Genomic DNA, 23,887 nt, shown 5'->3' on the forward strand with positions numbered 1-23,887 from the left:
CCTCACTACCTCTTTGGTACTCTATCTCTGTACATATCATGAGAAAGTGGCAGAGTTAAGAAACAAAACCCATCAAAGAAGGCTAAAACTATGCTTTCTGGCAGGGCCGGCGCCAAAGGGCAGCCAGGTCGGGCCCTGGCCAAGAGCCCCTGTGGCCCAGAGGGGCCCCTGAAGGGCCCCTCCTTAGGGTGTGGGGATAGCGCTTCCCTTCCGGGATCCTCGGCAGGGTTGACTCCTGACCAGGCCACGGATCGCAGAGACGGAGCTTCCAGCCTCCTACAGACTGTGTTGGCCCTCAGCGCCTGCCTGTTCCACCTACCTCTCCTCTCTTTCTATGAATGCCCTGTATGCATAGTGTGCAGCTGCCATCAACTAAGATGGCAGCAGAGGTTTTCCTAAGGGGCTGATGCCCCTACCGCCATCTTGATTGATAGCAGACATGTGTGCGCATGCAGCATAGCATGCATGCGTGCCATCAACAAAGATGGCGGCGGGGGTATCAGAAAGAGAGAAGAGGTAGGTGGAGTGGTCCCACACGGTCTGGGGGGGCTGGGAGCAGGGGGCCAGGGCAGGCTGGCGCCCAAGGGCCCAGTCATGCCTGGCACCGGCCCTGCTTCCTGGACTCTTCGTTCTTTCTTCATTTCACACATACTCAGAGGGAAAACTAACACTCCGGTTAGCTCTTGTTTCAGAGCTGGAGTCATCCGCTTCCTCCACAGGCAACGGGGATGCCATCAGCTCATGCTGGGAGACCAGACACACAAATGCTATAGGGTATAATGGGACTCCGTGCCATGTCTCTTTTTCTCTGTTGCTCACCCCTGGGCAATCGTGTAGTGGCAAATTTAGAAGTGCAGTGTCCCTTCATGATACTCACAGCAACACCCCTCCCCTGCTGGGTTGAGAATGAGATCGTTGTTAACACGTTTTCCCACAAAAAATACACCTCTAGGAACCAATCAGCATGAAAAAGGAGAGTGTTAGCTACTGAGAAGAGTCTACTTAGTGGCTGACTTACCTCCTTTCACTCTGATTGGCTCCAATCAGCACGAAAGGACAAAGAAGCATATTAGAAGACTCTTCTCAGTGGCTAGAACACACCCCTTTCATGCTGATTGTCTTGTAGGATGCTTTAGACATAGGAATCCTGCTCCCCAAAAAAGTAAGAGGTCTAAGACCCCCTGAGAGCCTGGACAACTACACGACTGCCTCTGGCAGAGGTTACTGCTCACCTCCAGTACCTCTTCATCTATTCCTGTTGCCTGCCTTGTGATACCAGATGTCTAAAATACTTTTGCACTTCCCCATCTGACCAATGAACTCGACTGCTTGAAAAATTCCATCATCTCCTGATTTTTGCAACTGAGATTGAATTACTCTCCCTGTATGCTGCTGCTGCTGCTGCTGCTGCATGTAACTGGGGCTGCTCTTCTGAAGTGCTTGCTCCACAGCCAGAATCCTTAACAGAAGAAATAACTGCATGTGACAGATGCCTGAGGTCCTCTCTATGCCCAGGGAATAACTGAGTGACCAGAGCTTCAGGCACTGTGTTCAGTTACCGTGTTGCTTTACACCAGATAGAGAACCACCCATATCTACTTAGGCACTCTTATAGAAGGTAGTCCAGCTAATCTTGTTCAGTGATTTTGATCTTAAGTTCAAGTAAAACCCATGCTCTAGAGTACACTGCAACAGACCTGCTCTTGGCCTAATCATTTTTCACTTCAACAGCAAAGAATCTAAAAGTGTTACACTACAGGTGTTATTTTTCAGGACTGAAGTTCCTCACAACATCTGACTGCCTTTCTTTCTGTCTCCTTAGGGCTAACAACAGCAAGCATGGTCTCTAGCTTTGGCTGAGGGCCTGCAACAACCAGCAAGTATCAGAACCCAGAGATATCAAGAATGGTTCCGTTAAAGGTAACTAGTCTAACAGAGGAAGTGGCAAAGAGTAAGGAACAGATCAAGTTCTGGTCTGGGAGAACAAGGACACTCCCCTTGACTTTTGAGATATTGTTGTCACCATACCTACCTAAACTTTAGACCAGTGGTTCCCAACCTTTATGATTACGGGACCCCCTTTGTAAGCTCATAAAAATTTGTGATATTCCCCCATGCTAATTGTAATTTTAGTGTCTTAATTTAAAAAATGGTGCGTGGCAAAATCACATCTCCAAATAAAGCTTTCCATAAAAAGCTCCCTGCATTTTCTTTTATTAATGCAAAGGGCCAATCAAATTGGTATCCCCCTCCCCACCCATAGTCTGAAGATGTACAGTCCTGTCTCCCAACACCAGTGGGTGACAGTGTTGGACTAAGATCCAGGTTCAAATCCCCACACAGCCATGAAGCCCACTGGATGACCTTGGACCAGACACAGTCTCTAGCCTGACCTATCTCACAGGGTTGGTGTAAGGATAAAGTGGAAGAGGGGGGAACCATGTGCACCACCTTGAGCAACTTGGAGGAAAGGTGGGATATAAATGCAACAATAATTAAACAAATAAATACATTTCAGCTACAGTATGTGGATCCCAGCCTCAGCCGACTTGCTGAGCTTTAATTAATTAGATTATTATTATTAATAATAATAATAATAATAACAATAACAACAACAACAGTAACAACAACAACAACAACAACAACAACAATAATAATAATAATAAAAGAAGCAGCAATGGGGTAGTGGTGGGGATGCTAGATTGTGAAGACAAAAGAGCAGATAGATTGAGGAGGGGGTCAATGCTTTCACCCCTGTACCTGATTATTTTCCCTGTTTATGACTTCCTAGCCCTTTTGATTTTCAGTTTTGCATTTTGCTGATTTATTCTACATTCGCTGAGCCTCTTTCTTTAGTCTTTCTTATGTTTTCTACTGTGATTTTGTTCAGTTCTGAAGTGTCAGAAATGGAGTGAACTCCTTCAGAAGGTGTGTGGCAAAATCACATCTTCAAATGTCCCTTTACATTAAAAGCCCCCTGCAGACAGAAACTCAGAATCATGAATTGCATTAGAAACTCCCTGGTGTGCTAATCTTCCATCTGCAGGGAGGTGTTGCTTTCTTTTTTTAATGCACGGGTCCAAACAAATTGGTCTCCCCCTCCCCTCCCACACACACAGTTTGAAGATGCACAGTCCTGTCTCCCAACACCAGTGGGTGACAGTGTTGAGCTGCTGAACTTTAAAAAAACAAAACACCAAGGAGCAGCAATGTGGTGGCGATGGGGATGCTAGATTATGCACTGCAGACAACAGGGTGAATGGATTAAGTTGGGCGGTTAGTGCTTTAAGGCCTTGGAATGATAATCAGAACTGATGACTTGGTTAGCATGCATTTGGGGAATGAGAGTGGAGCAGAAGACAGACCAGTGCACACACACACACACACACAAACACACCTACCCCTCCTGCAAGCATCTGCAGGTGTGCATGTATTCGGGCATAGGGGAGGGGAGAAGCCCTCAACTGTCGCAGCATCTTGGAGAGAAAGATTGGGGGGTAGAGTGTAGGTGGAAGAAAGGGGGGGATGCTGGCACACACACGTAGCCTCAGAGATGGGGGGCAAGCAAGTCCTGAGCTTTCTCACTGCTCCCTGGATCTGTATGGGCTGAAGGCGAGATCTGGACAGCCTCGCAAACAAGAATAATTTTTAAAAGGAGATGGCAGTGAATCAGGAGCCAAGAAAGTCAGGCAGGTTGGCTGCCAGGAAGGAAGGGGGAAAGCAGCCTTTCCTTTCAGCCTTGTTTCTTTTTCTTTCACGAGAAGCCCTCTCCTCTCATTCTGAGTAAGGGCGTCAGCAGCAGCAGCAGTGCAAGGAGACAGCAGTCGGCAATACTAATCCCCTCTTCCTCCTGGTAACTCCACTCTCAGTCTACTTCGGCATCTGCCATATGTTTTATAGGCAGATACCTGCCCTCGGCGTGCCTGAAAGACAGTCTGCCGCTTCAGCAAAAGTCCTCCCTCTTGTTTGGAGCAAGGGGGAGATGTTGTCTGCAGGACCAGTAGGGAGCAGACAACATTCATGGAGTGAAGACTCTTTTTTTAAATAAATAAATAAATAAATTCTTTACTGTTCGCACGTCCCCCCCCCGATTACTTTACTGCCGCCTTAGGGGTCATGACCCTCAGGTTGGGAACCACTGCTTTAGACCTTTTCAGACTTTATCTGGAATTGTCCAGTTCAGAGCGAGAACCACCAGTCGGAGACGAGGGTGCAGTCAATTCTTGTTTTATTAAAGTAATGGAAACATCAAAGGCTGTGTGCCTCATAGAAACTCCTATGCTAACTCACTACAATCCCTAACTGCACTCTAGACATGCTCTGCAACTTGTGAGGAAAGTTGACTCAGCGCCCACTTCTGAGCTTGAGGAACATAGTGGATTTTGAAATGGAAGCGTGCGAAGAACTGGGCCCATCGTACTTGCCTCTGGTTGAGTTTTTGTGCGGTGTGAAGGCTTTCCAGGTTGCGATGGTCTGTGCGCACCTCAGTCTCGTGCTGCGCCCCCTCCAGATGGTGTCGTCAGGCCTCAAAGGCATCTTTGATGGCCAACAGCTCCTTTTCCCACACAGTGTAATTTTGCTCAGCATCGGTTAACTTCTGTGAGAAATAAGCGCAGAGTCTCAGCCCTCCGCCTTTCGGCGCCGGTTGTAAAAGGACCCCCCGATGGCTACGTCCGACACATCCGACTCCAGCACAAAAGGGAGCTTGGGGTCCACATGTTGCAGGATGGGCTCCGACACAAACCTCTGCTTAAGTCTTTCAAAGGCTTCCTGAGCATCTTCCGTCCACTGGAAAGGTCCTGCGCCTTTTAGGCAGTCAGTGAGAGGTGCTGTCTTCTTCGAGTAATTGGCTATTAAATGGTGGTAATAATTAGCAAACCCCAAAAAGTGTTGCAAGTCCTTTTTCGTCTTAGGGGGTTGCCAAGTGAGAACACAACAGACCTTCTCGGGGTCCATCTTCACCCCCTCTGGGGAAATGCGATACCCTAGGAAGTCTATGTTGGTTAGATCGAACCCACATTTCTCCAACTTTGCGTAAAGGTGGTGCTCTCGCAGCTTCTGCAGCACTGCGTGCACATGGACTTTGTGTTCCTCCTGAGAGTCCGAGTATATCAGGATATCATCCAGATAAACCACCATGAACCGGTCCACAAAGTCCCTAAAAATGTCAATCATAAAATTCTGGAAGACTCCAGGCCCCCCCGACAATCTGTAGGGCATCACTAGGTACTCATACTGACCATAGCGGGTCTTGAAGGCGGTCTTCCACTCATCCTCCTCCTTTATCTGCACCAAATTATAAGCCCCCCTCAAATCCAATTTTGTAAAGACTTTGGCGGATCGCAACCGCTCGAGCAGCTCCCTGATGAGAGGCAAGGGATAACTATTGGGGATCGTGATTTGATTGAGGGCTCTATAATCATTACACGGATGTAACTCACCCCCTTTCTTCTTGACAAACAACAGCAGCGCCCCAGCCAGGGACTGTGAGGGACGGATGAAGCCTTTCCTCTGATTAGTGTCTAGGAACTCCCTCAACGCCACCAGCTTCTGCTCTGACAGGGAGTAAATCCGTCCGGCGGGGATGCGTGCCCCCGGCAACAGGTTGATGGCGCAGTCATAAGGCCGGTGAGAGGGTAGATGCTCTGCTTCCTTCTTGTCAAATACATCCCAGAACTCCTCATACTTAGCGGGTAAGGTTATTACCGCTTGGGCAGGCACTCCTGCCAGCAACTCTGGTTCCTCTGAGGGCAGGGTAGGCACTTCTGCCAGCAACTCTGGATCTTCCAAGGGCTGGCCATGTTGATGGCAGTATTTGGAGGTAAAGACCACCACTGCTTCATCCCAGAAAATCGTGGGGTTGCGTTGAACCAACCATGGCATTCCCAGGACCACCAGAAAACGAGGTAAGGACGCCACGTAGAATGACAGTCCTTCCCGATGCCCCGGGACTTCCACCTCCAACCTCTCCATCGCCTTGGTCACCCCGCCAGCCTTCAGGGGCCAGCCATCTATGGTCTCCACTGCCAACGGCTGCTCCAGTCCTCGGGTGGGGATGGCATGCTTTCACACCAAATCAAGGTCCATGAAACAGGAGGATGCTCCACTGTCAATCATTGCCTTGGCCTGGAAGCTCTGCCCCGAGGGCAGGGTGACTTGGATAGGCAACAGTAGAGTGCCCTGGGATGGGATGGGTCTTTGTTGAGGCCTATGGTCTTCTCTGCCTCCCAACTCTGCGGCCTCTACGAGAGCTGGGATGTGTTGTTTCCCGGCGGCTGGGTTTTCCCGGCCTTGGCTGGGCACCCTCGGGCCAGGTGGCCTAATTTTCTGCAGTACAGACAGGCCCCTTCTCTCCTGTGCTTCTCCCTCTCTTCTTCGGTTAAGCACGGCCTAGCCCCCCCAATCTGCATGGGCTCTTCCCCCGAGGGTACTGGGGCTCCCACACTGGGCGGAGGGCGCACACGTGGAAGGGCGGTAGGTGCCTGAGCGTGAGGGGTCTCCATCCGCCGCTCCAACTTCCTCCCTTCGAGACGGCTATCGATTTGCATACACAGCTGGATCAGGCCCCTCAGGGTGTCCGGGGGCATGGAGTGCGCCAGTTTGTCCAAAACTTCTGAACTAAGGCCGTTCCTGTAGAAATACATCAAGGCCGGGTCACTGTAATCCGTTTCCTGGGACAAGACACGAAAGGCGTTGGTGTACACTCCCACTGTGCCCCTTCCCTGCTTCAGGGTTCTCAGTTGGCGGGCCACCATCTCCTTCTTCTGCGGGTCACGGAACATCTTGGGCATCTCATTCTTAAAGGCATCAAACTGTCCCAGTACTGGGTCATTACGAATCAAGACCGGGGTGGCCAACTTCTCGGCCTCTCCTTCCAGGAGGCTGATGAGGAATGCCACCTTGGCATGATCTGTCGGGAACTCAGCTTGGCACACATGAATCTACAGTTCGCACTGGGCCAGAAACGTAGCAAACTGGTTGCTCTGGCCCCCATAGCAGGCGGGCAGCCCCACTGGAGACTTGACCGGGACCGCCGCCACCCCAGGCGGTGCGGCTTGGATCTGGGCAATTAGGGCTCGAAGGTTCTGGTTATCAGTCTGCAGGGCTTGAGTGGTGGCTCAGAGGTTCTGGTTATCAGCTTGCAGAGCCTGCGTGGCCATCCTGAGGTTCTGGAGGTCAGCATACAAGGTTTCCACTGTGACTGGGATTCCCCCGACTGCCCTATTCGTATCCATGGTATCCGTCATGGGAAGGGGGGCGACGAGGGATTGTGGCTGAGTCAAACTGTCCAGTTCAGAGCGAGAACCACCAGTCGGAGACGAGGGTGCAATCAATTCTTGTTTTATTAAAGTAATGGATACATCAAAGGCTGTGCACCTCATAGAAACCCCTATGCTAACTCACTACAATCCCTAACTGCACTCTAGACATGCTCTGCAACTTGTGAGGAAAGGTAACTCAGCGCCCACTTCCGGGGGCCTCAAATAGGAGAGGTCTTGGGATGTAATCTCTCACTCCATCACACACATGCCCCCTTCTGCCCTGTCTGCTTCTCCCGACATTGTGAGCGTGGTGAGGGGGGCAAACCTCCGAGGGCTCATTGGAAAGCACAGGTTCCTGATCGGCAAGCAGGAGAGCAGAAGGCGGGGAAGTGTTGGGTGTTTCTAAGATACTGCTTGGTGAAGGAGGAGTGTCTGCTCTCTCAGAAGCATCCCCCAACAGTCCCGTGGGAGTGCTGGGGGGCTGACCACTGTCCCATTGAGGGGCAGGACCAGCCATGGGAACTGGCGGGGCGAGCGACTCACTCTCTTCTCCAAGGTCGGGGTTAGACTCAACAACAGCTGGATCGCCCATGCTCCCTAACGGCTGAGGCTTCTGAAACTCATGCCTTCCCCCTCCTCCCTCGGGAAGGAGGCTGGGTCCGTCACCCCTGGGCTCAACAGGAATTCAAGAATGCACATAAGGAGGAAGCAAAAGAGGAGTAAAACTGCAATGACAGGCACCTCACCAGACCTTTGTGAATAGGGAGCCCCACACATGCAGCTGTACCTGACAGGCTCTCCACACATGTTCTAACAGCGGCAGCTGGTGGCTCCATGTCAGTGGGGTAGTGGAATTTGCTCTGGTTTCAGTTTGAACTTTCAAGCACCATAGACAGCTCCTTGTAAATTCAGATGAAAACCTGGAGCAGATTCCACTGCCCCACTGACATGGAGCCGCCAGCCACCACTGTATTCTAATTAAGTTATAACCGAGGGCCCTATGTGTACAGCTGTACTCACAGGGCTCTCTGCACACATTATCATGAATGCATGTGAAATGGGAGAGCAGCTTTGTGCTACGTTGCAACTCTCCAACTATAAGAATTCACTTCACTCTTTTGTGAGAGAGAAACAGTGCAGGACAGTGTGAGGCTCCTCCATGAAGTTCACTAGTTGACCTATGTCCCAGCCCAACCTACCTTACAGGGTTGTTGTGATGATACTACGGGGACAACAACCATGTTTTCTGCCCTGATATCATTGGAGGAAGGCTAAACTATAAATATAATAAATAAATGTAAAGTGGAAGGAGAGATACATATAGGCATTCCACACTATTTTTTTCATACAGTCAATAATGTGTTATTACCAATTTGCTGCAAAGGATTTCTCATTATTATTACATTTATTTATTAACCACCCTTCATCAGCAGGTCCCAGGGCAGGTTACAACAATTTAAAATTCAATATTAAAAACTGTCACTGGAACAGGGTGGGTCCTGAAATCATCTGTCTCAGGTGTCAAAGGCCAAGGTAAAGAGGTGCATCTTCAGCATATGGCAGAACAATATAATGATGTTTTTCCTCAGGTTAATGTTTTTATTATGGGGATATCACACTTATCCAGCCAGCGTTCAAACTGCAATATTTTTGTGCTGGGATCATGACCCACACAGCACACACAAGATTGCTACTATTTTCATTACAAATGAATGTGGTAGCATGAATGTCACAGATGTCTGTGAGATCACCTCTCCTGCATTCATGAATCATTTTATGAACTTTTTGAACACTGTAATTTATGTTTATACCCATTTATACTAATTTAGAAGCTGCGCACTCTCCCACTGAACCATTCCAGCAAGAAGTATTCTTCTAGCCTTTTTAAAGGGAGCAAGCACCTTTACTTAAAACTTTAGCAATACACCATTTTGAAGCTTGTGCTTAAGAAAAATATAAATTTTCATTTAGTTCTTTTAAGGCCTTCTCAAGCACTGGAGCACACATCTATCCTCGTTTTTTAAAAGTGGGAAACAGCACTGTAGTTAGCCCTTGCAGCAAGGCTATGCCCCGTCTATAATATGCAAACTGGATATTGCACTACTTCCTTTTACTTGGGATTGGTCAAGATTATCTGCAGAGTCAAAAATGCAGCCTGGGCATGCTTTGACTGTCTGGACAGGTCCTTAATGACCAGTGTGGAACTAGCTGTTTCCACAGTTTTAGGGGTACAGAAATCAAGCTGGAGAAAGAAGCAGCCCTGGTAGAATCATATGGGCTGCAGTTTCATGCACCCATTTCCAGATATTCAGCAAAAGCTTATTCGTGTACTTGTAAGCAACTGCTACATAAAAAGGCTCTTTTGTTTTTCAAATAAGCTTACAGAAGTAGGGAGTAGGGAGAATTTTGTAGTCAGTTCTCCAATTTGATATTTCTATTGCAAGCAGCAATTAAAGTCCCATTTATCAAAAAGCTCAAAATCATTGGAGAAATGCCTCATTCTGCTGCTGTAAGAAATGGTAGCAATCCCACTCTGCAGCAGAGACACAAACTGCCATGTCCGGGGACCACAGTATTTGCTTTGTTGGGAGAACAGCAGATAATAGGCCAGTGGCATTCATTAGGAAATTGCCAAGAGCTAATGTGGAGGAAGGAAATGTTTACTGGAGCCGTAGGTATAATAAAATCCACTACTGTTACAAATAAAAGTTTTATTATTAGACAATGGTTCCATGCATACATGCAAGCATACAAATGCGCACGCATGGAGATTATGACCATCCATCCACAGAAAGCTCCCTCTCTAGTTGTCCCCCCATCACAGCTGCCTCCCCTTGGGAATCCCCTCCCTGGAAAGCTATCGTTTTCACCCTTAGAAGCAATCCAACCTCTTCCTGGGCTACACACACATGCATGGCCTAAGGAACCAGCATTCACTGTCTAAGAACAGATAGGAAAGCACAAGTGGGGATAAGGTCCATGTCTGCCAACATGTGCTTTAACCAGCTGTCCTGAATGGCCCAGAAATGGCCAATGTAGAGCTAGCAGCTCTTCTCAGTGTTGGGGGATGTAAAGCAAGCTGAAAGAGGAAGCAGTTATGGCAGCTGTTTCATACACCAAGCTCCTGTTTTAAGGAGATGAGCATGGTTGTTAATCTATTCTCCAAGCAACTGATGTATAAAAAGGCACTTTTTCTGTTAAAGTGGAAAGGGTACTTTAAAAGCATTTTAAAAAGGAGGAAAGTGTGGTGCAGTGGCAAAGAATCCTACTGGCTCATTGTTTTGCTCAGCTATAAAACCCACTGGACAACTTTAGTCAAATAGGGATTTACACTTGCTTCTTCTGAAGTCATCTTTCCCACCTAGCCTATCTCAGAGGGCCATTGTGGACTAAAAACTGTTCTGAGCATCTTGAAGGAAGAATGTAATACAAATAATAGCAACTAAATAATAACAATATTCCTTTCCCACTTACTCATAGTCACTTGTAGCTAAACAACATTTACAAGGGCCACTGTGGCACATTTAAGGCACGTATATATCTATACTTTAACATGCACCATAAAACATAGGGCAACTGGTATTTGTAAGGGAACAACTAGATCTGGTGCTGGGAAGTGTTCCCTGGTGGCAAATACTGAAACTTTACTGGCCATTATTGGGGTTTCTTTTATCCCTTGGACAATCTATGCCCGTTAATAACCTCGGCTTCCATCAATACAAACACCACAGAGTTTTTAAACTAATATTTTTCCAGCACGCAATTCCATGGAGAGGTGAACACAGCGTTGCCATGGCAATGCATAGACAGCATCTGCCTGGGAAGTAGCTGAACGGAGAAATTGGAATAGAATTGCAAATTCCCCACAACCCAGGGAAGGATCTGAAGGAAGGGAAATGCAACATGACTGCCAGTGTGATCCACCGCAAGTCTAGCATGCTGCTTCAACAAGGGAGAACCAAGGAAGCCAGTCTTCTGTCAAGACAGTAAGCTCCCTAGTGGGGGCTAAACTCCCATTTCAGCTAGATGAGCTAGATGCACTTGCCTGTCTGTCTCACTCACTCACTCATACTAATTCCAATAGGAAGCCAGAGGGCCTGTTATTCATTTGCCCCTTACTAGGTCTTACTTAACAGCTGGTATAGCACAGTGGGGAGGACAGCCTGGCTAGGAGTCCAGAGTCTGTGATTTCAAATCCCCGCTAGTGTCTCCTGGGTGTAAAGGGCCAGCTAAAGATCACCCCCACAGTGAGTGGCTCAGGGGTTATGTGCCCTGCCACCTGTGCAGTTGTGGGCAAGCTGCATAGTCCCAAGGAGCCCAGTTGCCCCCCAGCTGGCAGTTGCGGACAAGGAAGGGGCTGGGTTGTGCAGCTGTGGCAAGCTGAGCAGGCCCTAGCCAGCTGGGGAGGACTAACCTCAGAGGGAGGCAATGGGAAACCCCCTCTGAATACCGCTTACCATCAAACCCTATTCATAGGCAGAGCTTGGAAAAGTTACTTTTTTGGACTACAACTCCCATCAGTCCACTCCAGTGGCCATGCTGGCTAGGGCTGATGGGAGTTGTAGTTTAAAAAAAGTAACTTTTCTAAGCTCTGTCCATAGGGTCGCTATAAGTTGGGATTGACTTGAAGGCAGTCCATTTCCATTTTTCAGGTCTTACTTAGTACAATACACTGATGTGAACATATGTGAGCAAATACTGGAAAAGGGAACAAGAACACTTTCTGTCATCTCCTAACCATTCCAATACAAGCTCTCACCTTCCCCAGTACTCCCACTGGCAATACAAGAGCTACAGAGAGAAAACAAGGAAAGATTTCCCTTGAAATGCAATCCATTTACCTAGGCGCAAAACCCCTATGAGCACTGAAAGGCAGAACTTTCAGGCTGTGATGGTGCTGGCAGAGCAGAATTCCAAAGCCCCGTAAGGAGGGGAAACCTTAGCCAACTCTTGTCCCCAAGCTGCTTGTTTAGAAAATGGTACCCCCACACACACACTCTTTCTATGATTTAGGTTGCAGGCTGGAGTGAGAGCTGCCAAAGCTGTGAAACACTTCTGGATTCCTTCCAGCACCACATCTGTCATCCTGTTCCATACAGCATGACTGGCATTAAATGTGGGCAGAAGGCAGTCTTTCCGTTTCCCGTTTCTCGTATTTCCCTTTCCAGCTGCATCCTAAACTCTGCAGATTTGTTCCCTAATCTGTCCAGAGATGCTGGATTTAGAGGATACTTGACCCTCAAGTCAGCCACAGCCGTTCAATTTTCTAACACTAAGCAACTTGGGTTGGAACATATGTGATCAGCACAGTGGAGGTTTGCCTTTGGAGAAAAGCTGAGGCTAGTCCAGGTGAAGCCACACTATAGAGACAGCCTCATCCTTGACAATAAGGAAAGAAAAAAAAATACTGCAATCACAGTATGCGGTGGTTGTTGTGGCACCCATATAGTCTCAAAGCAAAAGCATGCCATGAGCCTGAGTTTCAAGAGAAAATCTGGGAAAGATGACTTCACAGACAACAAAAGAAACAAGTGTAAATCTTGGGGAAACGCTGCTCAGTTTTAGACTCCTGAGAACACATAAAGTAAGAACATAAGCCCTGATGGATCAGATCTCTGCCTATCTAGTCCAGCATTCTGTGCTCATGGTGGCCAGCTAGATGTCAGTGGAAGCGCACAAGCAGGGCATGAGCACAATGACATTTGCCAAGGGCCAGCCTTCCATTAGGCAAACTGGAGCAATTACCTCAGACAGCAATGAATTTGCATTCCCAGGCCCCCGTTTGTTTGCCTTGCTTGGGTGGCCTGCCCATCGCCTCCACCACCTGCTCAGCTCTTGGAGGTCTCTCCAGAGCACCCACCTCCTCCCCATGCCTCACTCTGAGAGAGGAGAGCATCCTGGGCTACAGTCTCCAGAAAGATACATTCAGAGTAACCCAGGACAGAAGGGGAAGCAATTCAGAAGATACAAACACAGTTATGTGAACAGGGCAGAGCCCATTTTCAAAAGGACCTACCTGTTTGTGTCTGTGGCATAAAAATAGCTTTAGGACAGGATTATTCTGTATTTTATTCTTATATTGTATCAACAAAATCTCTGTTTTATGTATACCAAAAAGGCATGCTGTGGTATGCCTAGCCCTGATTGCAAATGACAGTCTTTGTTCTGACAGGGCTTTCTCTTGTACGTGAGGTACTTTCCTCAAGATACAAAACCGAATGTATGCAGGTGGGCCATTTGAACATCAGGATCTTCCATGTGAATCATAGTGAGGTATGAAGAATTTATCTTGAAAAGCTTTTGAAGTATACACAGGACAGCGATTTACATGAGACAACCCTGTCAGAACAAAGATTCATTAGAAAACTGGTTTGTTGTTTATTTGTTATTAAAACATGTCTTTTTGGGATACATCAAATATTGACTCCCAAGCTCTAGGAGCATCAGGAAAAGAAGTATTACAATTCTCCAGATTTGAATAAGCTGTGGCCCAATATATAGGCTTGCCTGAACAGTATGATGGCTTGGGAGCCACTATAGCATGGCCACTTCCCACACCTTTCTGGCAATATACGAAGGGAAGAAACGTGTGGACAAGCTAGCTGAAATGGCTACCTCTCATGCTGACATTGCTCTGCTGGTGACACTGCAGTGAAAAATTGCCATGCCAGTTGGCTTTATCTGATTGGTTCTGTTCCAAGATTACCAAAACATAAGAACATAAGAAGAGCCTGCTGGATCAGACAAATAGCCTATCTAATCCTGTTCTCACAGCCCATGTGCAACCCGCAAGCAGGACCTGAGTGCAAAGAACACTCTCTCTTCCTGAAGTTTCCAGGAGCTGGTATTTGGAAGCATACTGCCTCTGCCTATGGAGGAAGAGCACAAGCATCATGGCTAGTAGCCACCAATACCCTTTTCCTCCATGAATTTGTCTAATCCTTTTTTAAAGCCATCCAAGTTGGTGGCCATCACTACCTCTTGTGGGAGTTTAATTATGCACTGTGTGAAGTACTTTCTTTTGTCTGTCCTGAATCTTCCAACATTCTGTTTCACTGGATGTCCATGAGTTCTAGTGTTGTGAGAGAGGGAGAAAACCTTTTCTATATCCACGTTCTCCATACCATGCATAATTTTCTATACCTCTATCATGTCACCTCTTACTCACCTTTTCTCTACACTAAAAAGCCCCAAATGCTGCAACCTTTCCTCAAAGCAGGGGCGTCACTACCCAGGTGCGGAGAGTGCGGACCGCACCGGGTGACACCATGAGAGGGGGGTGTCACCCAGAGCCGCCCCGCCCCTAGGCACCAGGAAGTGGGGCAGGCAGACGGCAGAGAGCAGCCCTGCCTGTGCAGTGTGTGCGGGGCGCGCTAACACGTGAGGGAGGTGCTGAGGCATGTGAGGGAGGCATGAGGGAAGGGCGCCGGGCTGGATCTCCCATGCGATGGGGCCTCCTCAACTCCAGCGGCGTTGCAGCCTGTTACCAGGCAGGCTAGGCTAGAGCTGCTCCCGCTCCTTCTCTTGTTGCTGCTCCTGCTGCCTGCTGAGTTGTTGCTGCTGTTGCGGAGCCCTAAAGCTGCCAGCTGCAGGAGGATGGTGTGCCTGGCGGCCGAGCTGCTGCTGCTTCTGTGACTCCTTGCTGCGGAGCAGCAAGCCCAATGCCAATGCGGACAACCACAGCCAGAGCCAACAGGTGAGTGCCTAGGAGGAGCCGAGCACCCCAAAGAAGACTCTGGGGTTCCCAGCGCAGAACGGGGGGTGTTCAAAGGGGGGTTTGGGTTTTCCTTCTGAGGTGGGGGGATTTCCTGAGTAAGGGGACATCCGTCTATTAGCTACCCCTTTACTTTGCTGCCCACCCTCTTTCTGCTTTTGCCGCTGCCCACTGAAATCACTGAATGGTCATACCGGTCTTTTTATGGGTCAGGCCTGTCGTTTGGCCGTGTGCGTGCTCTGCCGCATGCGCGATCGCTCAGAGTCTAAGAAAGAGGGCGCTGCGGGCCGCACCGGGTGACACCAACCCTAGTGACGCCACTGCCTAAAAGGGGAGTTGCTCCATCCCCCTGATCATTTTGGTTGACCTTTTCTGAACCATTTCCAGCTTTACAATATCCTTTTTGAGGTGAGATGACCAGAACTGAACACAGTATTCCAAATGCGGCCGCACCATAGATTTAGATAATGGCATTATGATATCAGCACTTTTATTTTCAATATCTTTCCTAATGATCCTAGCATATAATTTGCCTTTTTCAAGGCTGCCACACATTGGATCTACAACTTCATCAAGCTCTCCACTACAACCCCAAGGTCCTGTTCCTAGTCAGTCACCTCCAGTTCAGACCCCATGAACATATTTGTGAAATTAAATTTTTTTGCTCCAATATGTATAACTTTACACTTGTTTACATTGAACTGCAGCAGGGGAAGTGTCACAGTGCAGTGGCTCTGCCTGCTAGTCATTTACATATGAAAACAATTTGGTCTATGAGGTCACACAAGTCTTTCACAATGTTTGGATTTGGTTTGGTTTTGAACAAATGTTTGTTTGTTGTTTGGTTGATTGTCAGCTGGCCATATGGCATCCATGCCATACTCCAGAGGCTAAGAATATGATGTATCATGTCCTGCTTCTGACTAGAATTTCTAGACTGAATATAACTTCCCACATCCACAATGGTAATTCAGAAAATTCAGGAATAAAGCAGAGAATTCTTTTTCCTGATTTTTCCCAGTTTTTTCTGGGCCTTCACATCTCTAAGAAAGACTCATTTAAGAGTTATCAGCACAACTCAGACATCACACCAACCATGGTTTAGGTTTACTATAGCTTAGATCTCAAATTGCAGTCTAAGCTTCAAACTGTGCAACAAGCAAACCAGGGTTTAGATATGTTTGTTTCCTTTTCTTCTCCCCTCTCTCAGCACACAGTTTCATAAATTCACAAGTTCACTCCTGTCTCCATGGTGCCGGAGTCAGTGTGATGGCCATAATTATGTTTTGTAAATATAAACATGGCAAACCATTGTTTGCAGCCCACTTCAAATCATTCTTTCTGATTCTGGTTTGCTGGCAGATCATAAACCAAGGTTTGTCCAGCAGTGTACGGTGGGACAGAGACTATAGAGCCACCCTCCTGACATGTTTACCAGGACAGGAATGGGGTAGGCAGCAATGAGGTCAGAACTATGTGGGTAAAGCAGTTGGAGTGTCAGATTGGCTGCATTAGTTCCACTGGTGCATCCACATGGCCCTGCCTCCACCACCACCTTGCCCCAACCTCATCCAGGTAAGCAGCAGCAATCCCAGCATCAGAAGGGCAGCTTTACCTCACCACATGTGCCACTACTGAGTTTGTCAATTCAGACAAGTCAAACCATGGTTAAGCTTCGTTAATTATGGTCTGGCATGAAGTCTGAATTATGCCACCATCTCTTTCTTAGCAATTTACTGTTTTGAAAAGCCTTCAGTCTTGAGAATCTTTTCATTACATTACACTAGGGCTGATTTACACAGAACTTTTTCTTTTATGAATAAGCACTTGCATTCTTCTCCAAGCATGAATTCACATGGGCATTATAACTTGTTAACAGGCATTTGTAGGTACAACTAGCAACAATTACAGCCACTGGGAAAGTGCCACTGTGATCACAGGAATTGATTCCAGCTGTATCCCTTATCACTAAACTCACATTTTACATGTGTCCATGTGATTATATGCCCAAGGAAAGTTTGCATTTCATACAGAGACAGACAGGTGGATAGCATTAAATGGGCCTAAATGAACTGTTAATCTACCCAACTGTGCCTCATCCTACAATTGTCCAAACTCATGTGACAAAACAATCTATATACAGATGACTCCACATAATTCAATTAACTGTGTTGTGTTTCAAATCTCTGTGTTGACAAAGTATCCTTCCAAGCCTGAACACTTGCAGCAAATTAGAAACAACCAACCTCTCTTCTATATCTTTCAATGGCTGGGATCAACAAGGCAAGTAAATAGTTATGACAAACAGAAAAGGGGCATGAATACAAACTTTCTGAAGCTCTGGGTTAATGGTCAGATTCCTCATCAGACTCTGGAAGGAAGCTTTAAAGCTCTCTCAATACTTCTGTAACCCTAACATATTTCTATGCCCCAATTCTCCTTCAAGGAGGGAGGGCTGTAAAACATCTGATATCAGTCTGTCCCAGGATATAGGGCAGACGGGTCAGGTGCTGCTGTTATCCACCAGCTCTTACTAATGTTCCTGACATTCCTCCTCCCCCAATTCCCTTTCTGCCCATATTGGGGGGGGTAGATCCTACCCCATATGTGGGTTGTCCTAGCCACCTGTCAAAGTTGGGCGCTGGTGGGGACAGATAAAGATCTGTCTCCCTCGGCCAAAAAGGTTCCCCAGCCCTGGGGTAGGACAAGCATGAGCAGCAGTGTTCCAACTGTGAGTGACAATCAAGGCTCCTCTTGTCAAAGGTATCCAACCCTGGTATTCTGGCATTGCAGATTCCAGCAAAGTTGAGTGCTTGTGGGTAACAGCACACATTCAAAGACAGGAGCAGACTCACTCATCTACACACACAAAGCAGCTCCCTGTGGCTGTGGCATGATAACGACTTCAATGAGGATAATTAAGGTGCCAGAGAAGGAGATGCCATTAAAGAAGACCTCCCGCAGTGCTTCTAACTGAGTTCACCAAGCCTGCTTTGTTGTGCACAGGGGCATCCACAGGCCCCTGACCTAATTAGGCTCAATCTGAGAGCATTAATTGGTTTGTAGAAGAAATGATAACAGGAATGGGTGGATTGCCCTGTATAAGATCTTCATGATACACAATGGGCCAGGCCTCCTTAATGCCTGAAAAATGACTATTGAAACTCTCTGAATCTTCAACACTCAAGGGAGGGAGGAGTATTTTGCTGTCACTGTACTGTCACACCTGGAGCTCAAACAGGCTGGCTGGATCAGATCCCTATACCTGGCCCAATAATGAGCATAGATGAGAGCAAGGAAGATGCTAGCCAGAGGCAGGGAAGCAGCCTGCCTTGGTCTGAAATTCTCTCTGGTTGCCCTGGTTCATGGCAGGATGAGAACCTCACAAGAGACCAGGACAGGCACAGCATCTAAACAAAACTGCTACAATTACCCACTGAAAGAATATTAATGGCATTGCCTTTTATACAAAGTTGTTTTTCAGGTTTAGCACCTCTCCGACTAGCTAGGGGAGTCTCCTGTTGGTTTCTGCTGCACCTGAATGCTCACATGAACCTTCCATATTCGTATTTCACACCACATGCCTCTCACATTCTTTACTGGGCTACCCTGCAGTCAGACATACATCTGAGAGTGTATCCTATAAATTAAATGCTGTCCCAGCCTGTCCGGCCATAAGGGAGACATTCCTCAGAGAATAACAAGAGACAGCAAACTGGCAGCAGGAAGATGGGGAGCAGAGGGTCAGCCTTCCCCAACCTGGTACCCTCCAGATGTTTTGAACTACAACAAGCTGTGCTTATCTGGGGCTGATGGGAGTTGTTGTCCAAAACATCTAGAGGGCACCAGGTTGGGAAAGGCTGGAGTGGGGCCATAAACTGAGACAAAGGGGCTTAAGCAGAGCTTGGGGAACCTTGATGGAATTGGAGGCAAGTTGTAGGGCAAGGGCCTCAACTCTCTACTACAGACTTTGAGCATGTATGCCTTCTTATAGTTTCAAGCCCCTTTCTTTTAAAAAGTCAAACAGAAAGGAAAAGAAACACAAGGCCTTAAGTGGTGCAAAAGGGAATATTGTGCTCAGCTGCAATAAATCCAGCCACTCAGCCCCCTTGACCTCCCCCCCCCACCTAAACAGCACGTTCCAGTGCTGCATTCTGGTGAATTATTTAGCATTCCCTCCAGCTTTATTTCCCTTTGCAGCCCCCACCAAAGCAATGGCCTCCATCAGGCTGCAGAGGAATGAGGAGCATTCCAGCCAGCATTAAGTAAACCTGTAGTGACAGGGTGTATTAATGACCCCCCATGCCAAATGAGCTCCCATTCCTTCTTTTCCCTCCCACCTTTAGTCTGGATAATTCAGAACCTCACATGCAGAAATGAAAGGCACACACAGTGCTGGGGTGCCATTCCCTTCTCTTTCTCCCCCTCCTCCCCCATTTACACCCCCTCCCCCATTTACACGCACACCTTGATCTGCCTCGCACTTTGCTATTGCCTCCTGGCCATTGCTATTGCCTGAGTGGGTAGACTTAATCCAGAAAATCAGTCCTCTCCCGCAAATGGATCCCCTTTCTTCACCTTTGAAAGAGGGAGATGGGGCTCAGGGACAAGGTGGACAGTCCACCCACCACAGCTGCAGACTTGGCCAGAGGAAGCAATATTCCTCCTGTAGGGACTTGGAGAGGAGGCAAGGGCCACTCAAGGCTCCGCGGCCCGGATTTCATCCTTGGCGCACCCACTACCTAAAGATACATCCCACACCAACCTCCGGCTCCATAGAAGAAGTACCTGGCAGTCCCAGTCACTTCGCTAGTGTGGCAAAGGGGTTTGGCTAGTGCTACCCTCCTGCAAAGGACTTTACGGGTGAAGGGGAGAAAAGGTGGCACTTTGCCAAGCTCAAGCAAAGCCAACATAGCAGACCTCTCTCCTCCCTCCCACTCATACGCTCCGCTTTCCACAGAAGCCCCCAAACACGCATCCATCTAGCTCCACAGAACAGGCAGATTCCCCAGAGAGCCTTACTAGAGCGGACAGCACGCGAACAAATACTGTACACAATCTGCTTGCAGATACAGTGAAGAAAGAAGCAGCCCCAGCCGGCCCATGGAAGATTCAGACCCACGTGAACGCGCAAGCACGCATGCACACAGAGAACATGCTCCTGGTTTTTGGAAGCTCGCCGAACAGCGAGCCGCGCGTGCAGTAAAGTTGGCCGGTCCCGGGCATCTCATCGCGCTCTTCGTGCTAGAAGGAACCGGAGAGCAACCGCCGGATCGCGCCCAGAGGTTCTCCACTCCTCGCCTGAGCCCAACCTGCAGGCCAACAGGCTTTCGTGTGGTGCACGTGTGAGAGGAGCAGGAGGAGGAGGCGGGGGGAAAGCGACATTACACACATTCAGTGGTTTGGGAGGGGGGCACACCCGCACGGGAGCGCGCCGCAGCTCCCTAACAAAGGCAATCAAGGGATTGTTCCTGAAGCCCCAGAAGGGATCTGCGGCGGCTGCCTCAGCCCGACCCAACTCCCTCTCCACGTCCCGACTTTCCCCAGAGGAATCATTGTCTCTCCCCCCACCATCTCAGACCGTCGGAGCGCGTCGCGGAGCGGCGGATCCTAAGCGGCTAGGCTCCATTGTGAGGGCGAGAGGGGTGTGTGGCGACCAGCACCGGCGGAACCCCGAAATGAGACGGGGTAGAGGACCTCGGCGCCTCCCCCTCTGAGGCACACGAGCCAGGGGTTTCCCCGCGCATCCCCTCCTCCCAGCGGCACTTACAGCCTTTCTGAGCTCCTCGGGATGTTCTTGGGGACGCTGCGGAGCCCCAGCCCGTGACAGTCGACAGTCGTGCCGCTGCAGGCGCACGGCGTGGGACAGGCGCTCGCCTGGACAGGGCAAAAGGCCGCCCAGGCCAAGAGGCAAGCTCCCGCTCGCAGCCACGCGCCGCCCGACGCCGCCAGCTTCTTCGGAGCCATGCTGCCTGGGCCGGCTAGCGAGGGGCTGCCCCGCCGCACATGATAGCACAACGCGCCGGTTGGGGCTGGTTGCTGACGCAAGCCAAGGATCCCGGCTCCTCTCGCGCCTTTGCCTGTCCCGGGCGCAGAATGAGAAAACTGGGGCCGCACGGGCGGTTTGCACAGGAACACGCGCTCCTTTCCTCTCGCTCCGTCTCTGTCGGTCTCAAACGCAAGCATCGGGAGCACTCATCTCATCCATCAATCCCAGACAGCAAGAGCACCGTTGGCTCCGCCCCCATCCCCCCTTCAGTCTCCCCACCCGCCTCGGGCGCAGAGATCTCCCACCACCCACCCACCCTCCCTCTCCATGAAACGGGACAAGAGAGACGCTGACTGCCTGCCCAGAGAAGCAGATCACAGACATAACACACTTGCAGACCAACAAATTCGCAGACACATACATACACACACACAGAGAGAGTTGGTCACGCACACACGCTCATCGCGCACACCCCAGACCCACTAAAGCACACCCGCTCTCAGAGGGGCGCCGAGAGTCTGTCGTAGAGAGACGCATTCACGCGTATTGTAAAGACGCACACTGAGAGTCAGGCGAATATCGACAGAAGGTAGGCAGGACAGACACAGAGGCCCAGAGAAGAAGAGTCGCCTTTGCGCACTGCAGTCCCAAAAACTGAATTTACAAAGTGTTTGGGATCGAGGCGTTGTTGGATAGTGCTCTGTTTTTCATTCATTGTAACCAATTGTGTGTGTGTGTGATTTCAGTTGACAGGTTTTGTTTTTATATAAACCACTTTGGACTCATGCTTTGATTAAAAGCAGCATACAAGAACACAAAATAGCAACAAACAAATACATTAACGTTTGCTTATTCCACTATCTTACCCCGCCATTGAGTTCTCTCAGCTCTCCTTTAAGAAATGCATGCTGTTGTCTTAGCTCAGTTGCTAAAGTGGTGTAAGGTTCAATGAAGTACTGTACTCATCTAAGTGTGAATTGGTAAACTGAGGTGCCATATCCTTTTGGAGACAAAAGAGAATCTGAGAGTTCCCTGAGTGTTCTGTAAAGGGGCTGAAAAACAAAGGGATGTAACCCCGAAGATACCGGCATCTACTTCTTAAAGAGAGAGAGAGAGTATGAGTTATGTGTGTATGAAATTTACAAGAAACTACATTACCCATTGCTTCTGGGGTATGGGATTGAAGGTGTGTAAATTGGGATTAGTCAAGTGAATGGTGATATAATGGGGTCCACATATGACACTGAGTGCCATTTGGGTACTCACATGTGAATGATCCCTCAAACCTAATGTCAGGCCACCACTGATCATCTCTTCCGTACTCTAATTTTGAATGGTGATTCCAACGCTCACTTAGACATCTTGGTATCCTTCCAGAAATATCAGAAAGCCGTCAGTGAGATAACAGTACTCTAGCTATCCTGATAAAGTGCCCATGCCCAAGGCAGGGACAAAAAAAGGCCAGATCCTGGCTGGGGCAAGGCACCAGGATTCAAAAAGGAACTACCATGTGCTAATAAAGAGCCCAGGAAACAGGATTTCACGGGACTCATATTTATAGCCTACAGCATTGGACTTCAGCTGGGGGGTTGGGACCCACTACCGGGTTGTGACCTGATTCAAGGCGGGTTGCAGCAGCACTACCACCATGCAAATATATGATAAAAAATAAGAAATGGGTCCACAAATGCATGTTTGAGTTAAAGGTGAGGCCTAAGTCTGAAAAGACTACCAGCCTACAGGGTTGTTTTCATGCTCAGCTCCACTCTTGGCTTTTGTATCCATGGATGTTCCAGATATGTGACCATTAGCTCATGCACAGAAACATGCTAAATGGCCTGGTTTCCATCACAACAGCATTCCCCTGGACCCTAGCTAAAGTGATTCATATGTCAGTATGTCCATGACATCTTCTTCCACTGGCCCCATTGTTCTCAGTTGTGTGTCTGTGGTGGTGGTGGAGGAGGCTGGCTCGTTAAAAAATCTATGACATTGTCTAAAGAAGTAGAAATGTCTGTCAGATTCCCATGAGCTGGTTTTCTATAAAAGGGGGAACAAGGTGAGAACATAGTCTCGCCTTTCTTCTGTCTAATTCACATCCAGACTAGTTTCCCAGGAGCATGGAGCCACAACTGAACATTAATTGAAAGTGTCAGCATTCATATTAGACAGAATAGGAATAAACTGGTCCCAGGGAAAAAAAACTCCTCCTGATCCATGGCAGATGTTGCTTGAAAGAAGAAAGATGTTCTTCTGCTCCCTTCAAGAATATAGCAAACAAGGACTCCTCCAATGCTGGTGATTGATATTATCTCCAAGGATCCCTCTTTTCTGCTGCAAACATTGGCCTTCAGAACCAATCCATGGGTAGCACTCTGCTTACTATTTAGAGTAGCCCACAGTGTATTTGTCTGTTTAGGTGTATATTACATCCCACATACCCATTTGTTATGCAGACAGGCAGACTCATTCATTATGCAGGCTAAAGATCCCAGACTGGGTGGTAAATCCAGAGTGGACTGGAGATTTGGCAATCTTTTGACAACTTTTGCCTAGCACGAGTGGGTGCAAATTTGGCAGCAAGGAGGAAACACCTATTGCATGCAATGCATATGCAGCAGCATCTTGGAAGTACTTCTTGCCACTATGATGACAACTAGAGAAAGAGAACACAGCCCGGTGAGCTTTATCCCAGGAGTGGGAAACTTCAGGCCCAGTGGCGAAAGGCAGCCCTCAGAACTCTCCCCAGGCCATATCCCTCACTGGCCCTGCTTTGCACCTCAAGAGTTTTTGCCTGGCTACAATGTGTCCTTGAATTCTGATAATTCCTCTTGCTTGTCTGGATGAAGGATAGAGAGAGGTGTGCGCGAGTGTATGTAGAAACAAACTTACTATACAAAGGAACAAATTTAGATTTGTTGC

The 23,887-nt window shown here is 48.4% G+C and overlaps 1 protein-coding gene across 5 annotated transcripts in view; it reads right to left on the reverse strand.

Annotated features, from left to right (window-relative positions):
* The window catches only part of SLIT1 (slit guidance ligand 1), a 185,108-nt gene extending 163,115 nt beyond the window's left edge, over positions 1-21,993 (reverse strand). The window contains exon 1 of one of the 5 annotated variants that reach the window (XM_061636266.1): positions 21,832-21,993. In XM_061636266.1, the coding sequence (XP_061492250.1) occupies positions 21,832-21,839 (8 nt within the window). In that variant the 5' untranslated portion in view covers positions 21,840-21,993. Of the gene's footprint in view, positions 1-19,554; positions 19,657-19,998; positions 20,288-20,746; positions 21,289-21,831 lie in introns of those variants that run through there. The other 4 variants (XM_061636267.1, XM_061636268.1, XM_061636265.1 and 1 more) reach the window with 4 other exon arrangements.
* Between the last annotated feature and the right edge of the window lie 1,894 nt (positions 21,994-23,887).

This window comes from Rhineura floridana, chromosome 7, assembly GCF_030035675.1.
Source record: "Rhineura floridana isolate rRhiFlo1 chromosome 7, rRhiFlo1.hap2, whole genome shotgun sequence".
Lineage (NCBI taxonomy): Eukaryota > Metazoa > Chordata > Lepidosauria > Squamata > Rhineuridae > Rhineura > Rhineura floridana.